The following is a 16189-nucleotide window of genomic DNA, read 5'->3' as shown; positions in this document are numbered from 1 at the left end:
AGCCAGTCTTTCTGCCAGGAGAAAACATAGCTCCCACCCTTCTCCCCTCCAGTGTTTGCGTGTCTCAGTTTCATAGAGGACAAAATAGTTAGAGCAACATTCCCAAACCTCTATGTAGCTGGTCTATACAGTTTTGCTTGCTCTGTTGAGAATGCTTTCCTGCTGATGATATCAACCTTTTCTTTTGCCTGTTGTTTGTTGCGTTGTATGGACGTTTCTTGTTTTTCTGCATGACTGTGACTATTTGAGCAGCCACTGTGTCCCACCCTGTTGGACTCCATGGTGTTTTGCCTCAGTGTCTGTCTCTTGTGTCAGCTTTGCCTGTGCCACATCGTGGCCTGTTAAGCAAGATCCTACAAAGAAGCAGTCATTTAAAAGGAGCAGGTGCTTTACATCAAAAGCCCAGCACTCAAAGGAAATAAGGAGAAATTCTCTTTCTAGCTTTCTTTCTATTTGGCATTCTGCTTTCCTGGCTAGAAGAAACTCCTTCATCTGAGTTAGATGAGATATTGCATGATATTTACTATTAATTGGATGATGATTGTAAAGCTGATGTACAGTTTGTTTGGAAAAATGAAAATGACAGTCCCTCACAACATCAATATTAGTGTTGATTTTTATGATCTATATTACCTTATCTCTCAGAGTTCCAAATGCTGAATGAGGAGTATTTTGTGCTAATTGCTGTGAAAACACAAAAGGCAGCCTCTGCCCCTCTAAGCTACTGCCCCACATTCCATATTTCTTCAAATTAAAGAGGAAATTTTCTCTCTCAGTATAATTAAAAGTTTTTTTTTCTTTTTCTTTTTAGCAGCAGAGATTTTTGTTTGTTTATTTCTTGAATGTATTTATTCTTAAGCAAAACATAATCTGATTATAAAACTCACATGCCAGTCATTAAGCTCCTGTTGGAAAGTTGCTAAATGTTAATAAGAGATAAGAAAAACAAAACAAAACAAAGCAAAAACAACAACACACAAAACTATGACTGGTGTCATTCAGTAACTGAAATTTATTTTTTAGAAAGAAGAGCCTGGAAAATCGGTCTCTGAACAATATCCTTCTTTGTTCTGTTGCTCTGTTACTGAATAGCATTTATCTTCAAAGAAGCTCGGTTTCAGTTTCCGAGTGAGTGTTCACAAAGTTAACATGCCTTTTAAATGTCCTAAATATATTTAGAAGGTTGGAAACCCTTGAAAGGTCTCACATTGAGGGTGGAATATAGTTAGTTTTACAGTGCTTTGACTGATAGACACTTTCAGACAACATCTTTAAAGTGATAATGGTAACAGCTTTTTCATGCCATCGGGTCCTGCCAAAGGTATTCCAGAATGGAGGAGGCTCGGTGTGATCAGAGCAAAGAGACACTTTTGTGTCTGCAGCTTTATTTACAAGGTGTTATAATCCTTAAAGTTAGACAGAAAGCAGATATGCAAAAAGGAGTAATTTTAAAGTGTTAACTTTTACCTTGGTAGTGCCAGCACTCACACTAGATGATCTAACTTTGTTTCTGGTAGAGAATGCTATTAGAATCATCAGGAATTTTGTACAAAACTTCAAGGCTGAATGGCATCACCCTTGACAATGCCAGTTCAGAAAAGCACATGCTCAGGTTTAAATGCAAAGGTAAAGCTGAAGTAAAAAACATGCCATTACCTGTTATGTGCTGTACTAGTAGAGATTTTTTTATCGAAGTGTGGCCTGAATCTGAAATAGTAGATAATTTTTGAAAATAGTCCTTTGGGAATATCAAATCAGAAGAGGTAAGAGTTTCAGTGTTTGACAAAATAAACTACACAGACCAAAACCAGCATTTAATGTTGGGTACAAATGATGGCAAGCAGTGCAAGTGTGATAGCAAGTGCAGAAATGAAAGCTAAGTGTGTGTGATTAAACAGGTTTTAGTGTAAAATGTGGATTATTTAACCCTTCTGGGGGAGGGGTTGTCTTTAAAATATGCTAAACAACGTTATTCTAAGCAAAAATGACTATCATGACCTTCAATTTAATAAAAAGGATAGCCAAAATAGTAAAACCATTTAAAAATATCCAAGACTGACTGTACTTACAGTCTTTATCAGGCAACTAATTGATCCTTGTGTTGCCTATTTCTTATTTCATGGTTTAGTAAGATCTTATATGAGACTTAAAAGAACAGGAAAGTCAAAAGATCATTTGCTCTCGAATAAGAAAACTTTTTTTTTTTTTTTTTTTTGCTATTTTGTACTGATGAATGATGAACTGCAATCTTGTTTTCTAATGATTTACTTTATAAGTACTTTTTGAGTGATGGGAATATCTGGCATTCAACATAAGCTCTTTGTGATGTCTCATTTCCTCATTCATTATTGTCTGTAAATGGGCATGGTGCTTTAACCAGTGTTATCAGGTGAAGACAGTGCTGGAAGTGAGCAGCCACTCTCACCTGGTGAAAGGCTCCCTCCCATCAGACGCTCTAGTACCAGAGACAAAAACAGAAGAGGGGGAACATGTTTCCTACTGACAACAGGTGATTACACGTGTGCTACTGATGGAGGGATCAGGAAAGGTATGGACTTCTTTCATTAGATCATAAAGATCACTCAGCAATGTGCTTGTGAAAAGCAAGCTTAGAGTAAAATGATGTGCACAATGCTCTTAGAGGAAAGATTGTACCACAATGTATTTTTTTTTTCTTTATCCCTAGTCATCCTTTCCTTGCTTTCCTTTTAAAAACACTAATTTCCTTTAGTCTTCACAAAAAGTGCCTGATGTTGGATCCTCATTTCACTTATGTCTTCATTTGTCTGTTATCTTTTATAGAAAAGCCTGCAATTCAGACCTTGCTCATTCAACCATTCATCACTTGATACCATTTCTCATTCTAAAAGACAAAATAATTATTTTAATAACTTTGGTCCACACTTAATAACCTAGTAAAAATTACAGCTGAACAAATTACATTTAATAGGTTAAGATACTAGAAGTAAACAACGTTTTTGTTCTGAACACAACAAAGTGTGTCAATGAGATGCTATTTAGATTTCTATCAAAGTTTGAATTTACAATGCCAAAAGTGTTTCCTCTAATGCTAGTGTCACCACTAATGCTAAAACGTGACTGTCTACCCCAACCAGAATTCAACTACAGTAAACAAGTCTTAATCTTGCAAGGTGCTAAAAATGTCTTAAAAGTTATTCAGCCTCTTCAACCCTATTCTGGGGTTGGGTTCCCCTGGTGGAGTCTGCAAAACCTTCCAGAATTATGTATCATCATTTGACCAATGGCATGGCCGTCTGATCAGGACATAACTGTCTGTGGCTGGAAAGCTAACCTCAGCTTATAACCCCAAAATCAGCAATGCTGGTGGTATTTTTGCTTTTCCTTGGCTAAGATTTTTTTTTTTTTTTTTGGCAAACTGTAATATTCTAACAGTTCTCACATTCCTGATCCTTGGTGTGTGATCATTCATGTCAGAGTTCACCATCTGCAGTAACCATGTGGCTCTGAACAAACATCTTTGGCTGAGCCTTTTTTTTTTTTTTTTTTTTTTTTTAAATAGCTTTGTCTATAGCTATTGTAGTTGTTCAGCCAGCCGAATCGAAGACCCTAAAACAATTTTCTTGGTTATTCTGCAAATGCTCTTTTTATGTTTCAAAAGCATGAGCTCAGTAGGTTAAACTTGTGAAGGCAGAAGATATGCAGCTAGAATGTGATGTGTGTAGAATTTGTAAAGAAAATGATTGTCTCTATGCTCCTACATTTTACATATTCCTGTAAATAACATTCAGATTAAAGAGGACTTGGGAGCAAATTTTTTTCTGCACACAGATTTAGGACTTTGCACGGTCTTCTTCACAACTAGGATTATTTACCATATCTCTGACTGCAAGGGTCCTGTCTTTTGGGGAGGTCAGAAAAAGCCTTATAATGCAGAATGCCATGGCATCTTGCAAGATAAGGTTCTTGACTTCTTTTGGAAATGTTGGTATAAGCTGTTAACTTGGCAGTAACTGTACTTAGAATGGAACAGAAATAATGGAAGAAATTGCCCGTTGGTTCTAATGACATACCAATATAACAATAAAACATATTTTATATGGGGAATGCATGAATATTTTCATTGCAAAATCTAGATTCAAGAGAAAATTAATTGCTTCAGAGTATCTGCCAGAAAAACAGGGCTTGAGTTCAGAAATGACATTTTCTCAATGATAAATGTACTCTTTGACTGGCTCTTATGATAACTGCAGAGTAGGGAAGCTAGCTTATAAGTAGCATCTTTGAATTTTTGAAATCTTGAATTTAATCACACATTAAGTCTACTAGTTTTTCATTTTGTTTTATTTTTCCCTCTCTTTATTTTTGTATACCCTTATTGTTTGTTTTGTTCCTTGGCTGGTTCTTTGTTGTGTTCAATGATCATTTATTCTGAGCTTTTCTGCATTGGTGCTTATCTCCATTTCTAAGATGATACTGATTCAGAGCTGATCCAAATCCCACTGATCTACCTGGAAGTCACTGATTTTGGATTATGCCTCTATGTCTATTCATCTTGTATTTCTGGTTTTCATTTTTTAAGGAGTTCTTGTTTTCTTTGTCATCTTTACCACCTTCTTCTATCAGTTCTTTTCTATTATCATTAGAGTAGTATCCAGAACAATATATACATATATAAAATTAATCCTAGTTTCTGTGTAAAAAAGCTACCTTATCCTTTTGAATTGTTTTGTAAGCATTTAATTTAAATGGGAGGTTACATATATATATTAGCATTGTGTGTTCCTTCTGTTCTGCTTTCAAACACAATTCTTTCTAATCCGTGTAAATACTCAGAAACAGGAGGCTGGATTTGAAATGTATCAGATGTCTGTCAAGCAGCACAGTTCAGCCTTCCCTTGCAATTTGGAGATAACACTGCATAGTGTTTTAGCAGACATGAGGTTATACATGTGTTTTAAGTTCAGTTTTACAGTATGAAATTTTCAATAGGTAAGAAATATTTTTATTATTATTATTGCTACATATTTTTTCACCATATCTCTCAATAGCCTGGGACCTGTACAAACAAAAAGAGAGGTACAATGCTTCCATAAAGAGTATCTATTCGGGGGACAACCTAAGATATGATTTTTCCTGAAGATGTTAATTACTTGTGGTCTGTTATATGGAAATTTAGAATTTGAACTAGTAACTGTTTCAATTAGAAAAAAATAATAAATCTGTTGACATCCCATGTAAAGCTTAGATGCACTGTCACTGACATTGTGTAATTTCTGTGGGAAAGGTCTCAATATTTCACAGCAGTTCACAGCAGACAACTACACTTGAATGTTTTAAACTGGCAAATGCTTAGGTGTATGCTAATTTTAAGGAAATAGGTTGTGCCACTGAAATCAATGAGAATTCTCTTGCTTGCAGTGGAACTGTATGCATACTCTAGGAGCAACACTCCAGCCAGCTTGATCTTCATTTTATTCTCCTTTCTGGTATCTCTTTCCAGACCAATGGGCTGATCCTTTTTTCCATAAGCAGTCACTGTTGAAAATATTTGAGTATGAAGATAGTGATACAGAGCAAAGCAATGCTTTTACAATATTTTGCATAGACTCTACAAGGTGAGAACAATGTATATGTAGCAAGAACTAGGTAGCTACAGCTCACACTGTGTGTTAACAGAAATGTCTGCAAGTGCAATGGTCTCTCCAAATTGTGAAACATCATGTTGTTGCCTTATTTAAAGATTAATTCTTCCCTAGTTGCTTATGTGGATTAACGCCATTTATTTTATATCAGTTGGCTGGAGAAGGAACACAAATTTGGTGACTTAAATTTACCAGTCGGGAAGCATTTGCAAATATGTCAAACTCTGCTATCTTATAGTTAAATTGTAGACAAAACCTCTTAGGTTTAACATTTATGAAAATGGAGCTTCTTTCCCATCATAACATTCCATGCTCTGCAGAAATGACTTACAATTAATTTATGATTTTTTTTTTCCATTTTTTTTTTAATATTTTATTTTTAGAGAAAAATCTTCCTTTATTAGGAATTGGATTTAACAGAGGTTATATCATTCTAACAGTTTTTATAGTCTGTCTTAACGGGTTTTGATTATGCTTAGTCAGATAGCTCACCCAAAAACTCTGTTGGGATCTTTTATCTTGCTCTCTGTGCAACCCTGATGACGCCAACAGAGTGACACAAAGTCCACATGGGGATGCGAAAGAAAAGGCCAGACCTCTTAGGTGGTGTTCTGTTTAATTTCCTGGGAAAGAATAGCTACATTAATTCATAAATTATTTTATTTGTTAATACCTTTTGGCAGTACTGTTTCTCTGCATTGAGTTCTTTTGCAGGCAGCTTCCCCCCGAGTCCCAGATAGCTCCTTGGATTACACTACATTGTATTGTTTGTCTTTGTCTATTTTTTTTTTTTTTGGCTGAATTCAACTGATGTCTGTGCATTTTCTCATACAAGGCTACGAAAAATCTCGAAGCTTAAACAACATAGCTGGCTTGACAGGCAATGCTCTGCGACTGTCTCCAGTAACATCACCCTACAGCTCACCTTGTCCTCTAAGGCGCTCTCGGTCTCCCATCCCTTCTATCTTGTAAACCAGATGGCATCAATCGGCTATATAGTATTAATTCAAATACTGTTTACCACATATTGGAAATAAATGTAGCATTAACCATAGGCTCCACAAATATGGTATAACTCCTGCATGATATAACTGTCAGTAGTAAGAAATGCCACTTGGGTAGCTGAAGATTTTTATCTTGGCTTTTAAAGATTATTTAAAGTAGCGCTTCTTCTTTCATCTACTATATTGTCCTACTTTCCTGTGGCAATAAAAGGACAGTTAGTGGATGCCATTGGCCAGTATATTCAATAAATAAGCAGTTTTTCAGGGAAATTTACTTAAAATAATGTGCTTCCAACTAATTATCTGTCACTCCATTGAACCTCCATTTCTTGTGACTCTAATCCATTCTGAAGATGTCTGGAATCGTGTCTTGGTTGCACACAATGTGACTTGGGCCTGCTCATTTGCATGGACCATCCTGTCTCCATTACCTGACAAGCAGTGTTGCCAGTCACGGAGACCACAGAGGGCTCTAGATGTGTGTACTCTCCATGTACCATCCGGCTGAAATGAAAGCACTGATAAACTGGTCTGCATGTGGGATTGTTTTTCTTTGTTTAACCTTCTCTTTTATTTTTTAATGATCTACTTGTTTATAAATGGTCTTATTTTGTGATTAACTTACTTTGGTACTGGATTACTGTATCATAGTTCTGAATGTCTCCGGTTGTTTACACACAGATAACTGCAAAGAGGTTGTCATTACTGGTTACACGCAAGCAGAAGCCAGATCTCTTTCTTAATGGCTTGGGGAAGGCACAAAACATGCAAGAAAGGTAAACGCCATCCAGACTTGCAATTTTAAGCTAGCAAGTGCTGCTTGGTACTATAGTCATTTCTCTACTCCAGGGTTCTTCAACATTTTCAGAAGCTGAGTACCAAGTAAAATCGAGAAGATAACTGGGGGCTTTTTTTGTTCCACTGTAAGAGTAGCTCTCAAGTGGGGTTTTTGACCAGACTTATACCTCTGGCTCATGAGCATTTAAAATTCTTCAGTCAATGTTTTTTGAGGTGCTTTGTCCTATGTGTTGTTTGTCTGTCTGTTTTGCAACGTGTCTACTGTATTCTCCATCTGTCTCCATAAAGCACAGATACTGTTAAAATGCCCCCTCTTTTAATGCTAAGAACACTTTTCTCCTTTTCTCTCTCTTTTTTTTTTTCTTCATATCAACTATACGTGTGTGTATAAATACATAAATATATTTTTCAAGTGCAAGTTAGTATTATATAGACTAACTCAGAGTGAGCACTCTGAAGATTTTTTGAGTGGGATTTAGTAACAATTTTACAATGCTGACCGGTTGCCTATTGCATCAATCCTCCTCCTAGCAACCAGCATCCATTACAGTTCTGAAACTGTGTCTCCTCTAGTGGCTTTTTCATTCAATATAAAGCTGTATTTATGCAACAGAACAAATGCAATAGCAGATTTGATGTTCTGGGCTGGTGAGGAACAACTACCCTAAAACACAGAATATTAGAATTACATAGGGTAGGGAAGTCTACACAGATCTTAAGAGATCCTTGAGATTGTTGAATAATCCCTGTCATGTTTTATTTTTTGTTAGGACAAAAATTATATCTTATTGTTGACCATGTAACATGCTCTTCTGTATATAGCCTAGCCCAATAGCATGACTTGCATGTCAGAATTCTTGTACAATAATGTATTTATCAAAGTATACATTTCTGATATTTAGAGATGTACATTGATTTAGTTTTGGTAAAATATTGTCAATAGAGAGATAATTGCAAAAAAAAGCTTTTAGCAAAGGAATTAATATAATATTTGGTGCTGCTGTTATATTAACTACAGTGTTGTACAGAATTTATCATGGATTTTTGACTGCTGAAAAAGGGACAATGGAATTTAGCCATACCAAGGACTGTACTGGAAAGAGACTGCTGCTGCTGAATGGGCCCTGATAAACAGCTCACACCCTGAGGAGGTCACTGAGACTTTACTTGGGAAGTAGAGTTTGATAAAGAAGATTAATGACTGCTCATAATTACTGCTGCCAGAGGAAGGGGTGACTAGTCACTGTTGATGAGTCAGCTGTAAATAAAATGTGTGTGCATGGAATATCAGTTTTTACCTATATCAAAGAAAGCTGAATTCAAGTCATCATTGCTAAGACTCCATGCAAAGACCCACACCCTGATGCATATTATTCCTGGTTCCTGCAGTAAGTTGTGCTGTGGATCATACAAAGACACACACTTAATAATGATAGTGATGTAACCTACATATGTCTTGACTTCTGTCATAACAAAGGTATATTTTGCAAAGGTCACAAAAATGAACAGAATAGGTTTGCATAAGTCCTTGCTTTCTCAGTTTGCCATGATCTATATTTGTATGAATTCTAGTGTACATGCCAAGTCCTACGTTTACTTTTCACTTTGATATGACAAATGTGATTGCAGACAAACATCACTGACTTTGTTCACAGCACACAGTCTTCTTTCATTGTTACCTCAGACTATAAGTATTATGAGAAATAAAATTCTGGCAGCAAGACTATTTTTTCCTATTTTTTTTTTATTTTTTAATTCAAAGTGTTGCAAACCCAACATCAATAAATATAAAAGATGTATTAAAATTATATCTTAAAATGTATATTTTACATAAAAGAGATATTCATTGATCAGCTACTTTCTGTGATTTTTGTGGTAAATGGATCTAGTCTATTCTATGTTTATGAGGCATTGTAGTGGTATGATGTGGTAATTATGTTCTCTCCATCTTATTCAGTGAGAAATTCTCCAAAATCTGTTTTGTCACCCTGATGTCCCAATTGTAGGGACCTGTCCCAGTTGTGAAACTCTGTACTGTGGAACTTCTGTGAACATGTCAAGGTGCATGCACAATCCTGGTGGAAACCAGTGGCAATGTAATACCTGAATTGGAGAATAAAAGGCAAAAGACCTGGGGAGGAACTTGGAACATATCATCTGAAGTGGCTCATGCGCTTTCTTTAGCTGTATCAAACCCTTGCCTGCCACTGGCCATCCCAATTCTCAAACCAATTTCCTGGGGCACATAAGGAGCTAATTCAACGACTAGCATGAGCTGGCTTCTAGACCAATATAAAATCTTCCTTCTTTTTAATGACCCCACGCCTTCTGCGGAAGTTGTAATCGGTCTAGATATTATTGGTCTCAAAACAGTTCTATTGCATTCTGGTATGAAGTGAACCTAAAAAAGTGATAAATGATTGCTTAAAACTTCTAATCAAATACTGTATTTGGGGCAATCAGTGAAATCCATGAATACACAAGCAGGATATCAGAGGGGGTGAGAGTACTCGTACATCTGCATGCATGATCTGAGAGGCTGTTACTACAAAGGTGTTGGAACATAAAAAATATTCCAGAAAGCAAGCCCCCAAAGTGTTCAAGTCTTGGAAAATGTGTTACAGTGACATGATATCAAAGATTGATGTTCTGAGTTTGCCCTAAAGGTTAAAAATTGTTTGGACTGTGCCCTGTAAGCATTACATACATGAAGAAATGGTATAGCAGTCAAGCAGGACAGGGCTTTCAGCCAGCTCCAGTCATGCATGTCTGATGTCTGCCCCAGGCACAGAGAGGTGTCTGCCTTTCCTCAGTGCTACCCAGGGACAGAGAAACCCCAAACGGGAAGCAGACCAGGTCGTGCATTGTTTTGGGCAAGACAGTAGAAAACATTAATGACTATCAACACATGACCTGGCGACCAGAACATCCTGATTGCAGCTATTTATCCCCTCCTCTTCCCTGTCAAGAGCTAAGCCTATGTGCAGATGTTTTCTTTCAAAACTGACCAAGGGGGTGGTGAGTCTGTTAACAGTTCATGTGTCTTGGGACTATAACCCAAATCTGACTTTTCTAAGAGGGTGAGTTTTCTTAACCACTACCACACAAACACCAGCCCCCTTCTGGCTTCAGGGCCCAAGAAGGGGAGGCAGGGCATTGTCATGGGCAGTGGACCAGCAAGGCTTAACTTGTTGAGACCAAGGAAGGCTATGAACCTAGGTTTTCCTCTTCAGGGATTACCCTGTGCTTCTTGTATCTCAAATACCCTGTAGAGGATGGGCAGCACATCTGCATCCATTTCCTCTCTGAGCCACCCTTTAAAATAAGTAAGTAAAATGATCTTTTGTAAAACGGGGGGCCTCACCCTGCCACTGCGGTGCGCTTATACAGAGCAGATCTACATGAGTCCGCAGGGACCTTCAGCCCTGCAGCAGAACTGTGTTTGAAGAAAAGAGCTTTGGGTCAAGGAGGAAGAGGCTGTATGAATGTAGGTATCCTGTGGATCATATAGTCAGCAAGAGGTGGTGATGGGAGCTTATGGACCTGCTTGAAGGGCCCAAAGATCATTTAAGCCTTTAATAAGTAAGACTTAAGGATTAGAAGTCAAAAGTGGATAAATTTAACCTGGAAATAAGGTTAGAAACATGCATCCACTAAAGCAACTTACCAAAGGCTGATGATGGTTGGCTTTTGAAACTATAACCTTCTAATGTCAAAAATTAGCATCTTTTTGAAAGATAATCTTGTGCAATAGCAGGACTGATGCAGAAATCAAAGTCTGTGACATATTGTGGAGATGAGCAGCTTACGGTACCTTTGGACCTTGAACATAGTTACTGTTGTTATGAGGTGCTATTCAGCACGGAGAAAACTTTGCTGGCCCACCTAACTTTGAGACACTGTATTAAGTCTTATAGGTATGTACTACAAACTGCCACAAGAACTGCTAAGAAGCATGCAGCTTACGATAATTAAGATCACGCTGTTTGTTGGAGGCTTTTTCAAGTGTGAAAAAAATATTGTTCCTAAACATTCTCTTACAAAACATTTGGATTAAATTAAAACTTCTAAAAGAGGAAAAATTGTAAAGAAGCCTCTATTCAAACTGGTTCCTGAAAACCAGAGGGGGAAGGGACCAATGTGACATGAACAAACTTGCCAGCATATTTAATATGAAGATATGAATTTTAAAAGTCATAAATGAATTAGACTATATGAAAGAGGAGGACATTTTATCATCAGAATAAATCATGCAGAAGTCAGATTAAGGAAATTGGAATGGAAAACTGCTACTAGAAAGAGAAAATGAATATATTAATATGCTGTATTACAAGCAGTGGCTTGAACGATTCTCTAATAGAGCCTTTGAATACTAACTGAGTGAGAAGAAATTACAAAAAAGCAAAGGTTTCTATCAAGTTAAAGTTATCAGAAATATTATGATATTTTTATGATACATTTTTTTCTCCCTTGTTATTTAATTAATAAAGAGACAAATTATTTAAAAAATGATGGTTTCTACAGCAGAGAAATGGCTCAAGAACAAAAGCTGAAATTTTGGTGTACATGTCCTTTTGTTGGAGACCTAACCAGTGTGCCAACACCAGCATTTCTCTCCTCCTTAACTGGATATCCCTGGGACACTTTGAAATTGCTGAGGTGTCTGATTCCTGGCCCCAGAGATGCAGGTCTGGCACACTCCATCTTTGTGGGAAGGAAATCTGTGCCTGGTGGCTACTTAGCACCTTGGTGTGCTCCAGCCCCGATGTGGAAGCACCCCAATGCAGGAGCACCCAAGCTACTCTCTGTGGCTTCTCGTTTCTTGATGGCAACAAATGTGTACTTCCCCCTGCCCAGCAATCGCCTCCCCAAAAGTCATCTTTCTGTTGCTTGCATTTTTTACTCATGAGCATCTTGATGAACAGCTGACAGATTTCAGATTCCCGCTTTTCCATCTTCACACTCAGAGATGGCAATAACCTAGCAGATTTAAAAACAAACAAAAAATATAGGAGATGGACACTTTGAAAATTAGACAACACTTAAACATTTCATTTAATATCTCCTGTATTATCTGCAGGTGGAAGTATTGAGGTCAGTTTAAAACAAGGGCCACAGGCACGCTATACTGAAACTTCCAGGCTGGGTCCTTTTTATCCTCTGCACCTGGTTAGAGCATTGCTATATGGTGCTATTACATGAAGCTCTCAGACTTTCTCCTAAAACAGGATTTGGGGATAAACTGCTAGGGCATGTCATATAGTACTGTCTGAAGGTGAGTATTCTCACTACAGAATGGCTGTGACCCCTATAGGACTGAAAACATAGCACCCTTTAAAGCACAGAAAGTAGAGAATCCCCTATCAACCTCTGCAGAGGAGCATTAGACCTGCATAAGGTAATGAATTACTGAAAGATGAAAGTGAAGCTGTTTTCCTTGACCTTAACACAGCTTATTTGCAAAAGCAGCAAGATCAGACTTATTTAAGAATCTTAGCCTTTGCAGGAAACAATGCAAAACTCCATCAACCTGAAGAATAGTAAACCATAGCCACATTATCCTATTAGGCTGATTCTAAATATAGAACAGATTTTCAGTTTCTTACAGGGATTTCCTTGCTTTGTGACTAAATTCAGCACCAGGGTTTTATGAAAATCTTATTTTCTTCATGGCTATAAATATTGTTGGTACAATGCAGTGTTTGGCACTCTGAAAGCCTTAGAACTATCCCATTGTTTGTCAGTGCTTTTTCATGTTTTGCCAGTGTGAAAAATCAGGCTTCTTTTGAACTGGAACACCAGAGAGGAGAGGAAAGGGAGCACTGAGGGACATGGTATTCTTGATCTGTTGTGGAACCTGCTGCATGTAACTGCAGCTACACAGAAATAAAAATACACAGCTTTCCTTATGTCAGTGCCTTGACATTGACTATAACTTTTCCAGTTCTGTAACTCTGTGTTGGTTGGAAATCATGGCAACAAGATTTATTTAGCTACTGCTGTTTATAACCTCGACTTAACCCTTGGTAATTTTGCTTTAAAACTGGGGATGGAACAATAGAGCGCTTAACAACACTAAGTCTGAGCTCAGAAAAAAACTTACACACAAATTTAATAGGTCCATCCGTAATTATTTGAGTGTTCTCAGCACAGGACATTATTTGGTAAGTCTCCAGGGTGAAACAACCTCACCAAAATGAATGGCAAAGCTCTTCTTGGCTTACTTAAGAGAAACTAGGTTTTGGTAAACAACTTGTCTATATCATGGACATTTCCAGAATATTTATCACCAACAATTTAGTATTGAAACATATTTCAACTGGAAGGATAATGATAAATATTGCCTGTGAATTATCACAGAGGTCACCATTTCCACTTTGAGTACAATAGCCATAAGGATATGCAGCTCCAGCTTTTATCTGTGCTCTCTTCCCCTTTCTCCATCCTCCACTGTTTACTGTGGTTACAGCAGAATGGCTCAGGCCAGTGCTGCATTTGGGGCGCTGAACCTTGCCATAGTGCAGGGGTTGGGAGGAGAAGGGCATTGTCACCTTCACACCCAAGTCACCTGCAGAGTGTGCTGCAGCACCTCTGTCTTGTGTGTGCTTGGTTCCCAATCCAAGCAAGCCACTTGGCTTTCCCTAGATCTAAGCAATAAAGAAGAAAGGTCAAGAATCTCCACGAAGTGATTTTACCCACAGCTTAAATATCTGTTTCAGTATGGGACAAATTGATCTCTGTGAATACCTATTAACCAAAAAAAAAAAAAAAAAAAAAAGGAAAAAAAAGTGAAATCATAGAATATCCTGAGGTGGAAGGGACCCACAAGGATTATTGAGACCAACTCCTGGCCCCACACTGGACCACCCAAAAAATCAGACCCTGTGTCTGAGAGCATTGTCCAAATGCTTCTTGAACTCCAGCAGGCTTGATGCCATGACCACTGCCCTGGGGAGCCTGTCTCAGTGCCCAACCACCTTCTGGGTGCAGAACCTTTCCCTAACCCCCAGCCTGGCCCTCCCCTGTCCCAGTGCCATGCCGTTCCCTCAGGTCCTGTCGCTGTCCCCAGAGAGCAGAGCTCAGCGCCTGCCCCTCTGCTCCCCTCATGAGGGAGCTGCAGGCCGCCATGAGGCCTCCCCTCAGCCTGCTCTGCTCTGGGCTGAACAAACCCAGGGACCTCAGCTGCTCCTCATGCGTCACGTCCTCTAGACCATGCACCATTTTTGTAGCCCTCCTTTGGACACTCTCTAACCGTTTCACGTCCTTCTTACACTGTGGCACCCAAAGCGCTCACAGTGCTGGAGGTGCGGCCGCCCAGCGCAGAGCAGAGCGGGACAATCCCTTCCCTCGCCGGCTGGCAGTGCTGGGCCTCCAGCCTCTTGTCCCCCAGTCTGTACATACAGCCAGGGTTGTTGATTTCCATATAATTGTTGATTGCCCAGTCCTCTAATTTGTCAAGATCTCTCTGCCAGGCCTCTCTATCTTCGAGGGAGTCAACAGCTCCTCCCAATTTAGTGTCATCTGCAAACTTACATAGTATGTTCGAGTCCTACATCCAACTCATTGATGAAAATGAAGAGAACTGGCCCCAAAATGGAGCCAGGGGAATGCCACTAGTGACTGGCTACCAGCCTGATGTAACTCCAGTAGCTGGAGCTGGGCCGTTAACTGGAAGATGGCAAATCTTAATGTGTTGGATTGTAGTTGCAGAATTTGCCTAAATTATGGTATCAAGGAAATTGAAATCACATCAATTAAAATTACGAATTCAATGTGCCTGATTTAAATGTATTTCAATGCTCCAAAGGAGGCTTTCAGTCACATAACAGCATCTGAGAAATTAGAGCGTTCCTAAATAATATTTCTCTCTCAAATTTTTACAACAGTTGCTACAGACTGACTCGTTGTACGAGGCTAAAACTGTTTCCTGAATATCTTGGTGTTAAACTCTTTTGGGACTTGATTGATGTTGATGCTATGGGTCTAGTGTTACCTTTGCTGTCACCTTTGCATCTTTCTCACTTACCTTATGACTGCTGCTGGAGAAAATCCTAATGCAAAAATGAAGTGGCTGTCTGGGTGACGTAGCTCCTGAAAAACAAACAAACAAACAAGAGTTAAACTTATTTCAGTGAATTTATTTCCTACTCTCCTCTTTTCCTGAGTATTGGAAAAGGTGTCCTTGCTTCCTCTGTTTAATGTTTTGCTGGTAACTTTTAAGTTATAGTGGTGAAACATGGGGCAGGACTGTCTCAGGCCCTGTGGGAGGGGCAGCACCTCCCTGCCTGCCTCCATCCTCAAGGGGGCACAGAGGCTCAGTATTTAGGCATCGTGCCCCTACTCCACCACCTGCCCTTCCCCGTGCTTTACCCCTGTGGCACAAAGGCTGCTTCATAACCATTTCCCTCCATTCTCCTCAGAAATAGCCTCTTTTTTATCTCCTGCACTCTCCTCAGAAGAGGAAGGCCATGTGCAATCAGAGTCTGCTTTGGAAGCAGCTCATGCAGGCTGTGTGAGATTGACACATCTCCTCTGACTCCCAAGCTTTCTTCTCTTTTCTTAATGTAAGAAATAAATCCCTGACTGGAACCGGCCTACAACGTGAGCCCTAGATGTACTTCAGAAACACTTACCGGAAGATCATTTATCTATCCAAGAAGCTTTAAGCAGACTTCATGTCCATTGCTTTTCTTTTCTTTTCTTTTCTTTTCTTTTCTTTTCTTTTCTTTTCTTTTCTTTTCTTTTCTTTTCTTTTCTTTTCTT

The 16189-nt window shown here is 38.7% G+C and overlaps 1 protein-coding gene across 17 annotated transcripts in view; it reads left to right on the top strand.

Annotated features, from left to right (window-relative positions):
• Positions 1 to 9580, top strand: part of KCNC2 (potassium voltage-gated channel subfamily C member 2) — a 101158-nt gene extending 91578 nt beyond the window's left edge. Inside the window, exons 4-6 of one of the 17 annotated variants that reach the window (XM_035341189.1) lie at positions 253 to 384; positions 2381 to 2548; positions 8445 to 9580. In XM_035341189.1, the coding sequence (XP_035197080.1) occupies positions 253 to 384; positions 2381 to 2548; positions 8445 to 8554 (410 nt within the window). In that variant the 3' untranslated portion in view covers positions 8555 to 9580. Of the gene's footprint in view, positions 1 to 252; positions 989 to 1023; positions 1056 to 2380; positions 2549 to 6459 lie in introns of those variants that run through there. The other 16 variants (XM_035341101.1, XM_035341094.1, XM_035341128.1 and 13 more) reach the window with 16 other exon arrangements.
• Positions 9581 to 16189: the final 6609 nt, after the last annotated feature.

Source organism: Oxyura jamaicensis, chromosome 1 (genome assembly GCF_011077185.1).
Source record: "Oxyura jamaicensis isolate SHBP4307 breed ruddy duck chromosome 1, BPBGC_Ojam_1.0, whole genome shotgun sequence".
NCBI classification, from domain to species: domain Eukaryota; kingdom Metazoa; phylum Chordata; class Aves; order Anseriformes; family Anatidae; genus Oxyura; species Oxyura jamaicensis.
The sequence above is the reverse complement of the archived record's forward strand: the minus strand, read 5'-3'. Positions and strand labels throughout refer to the sequence as shown.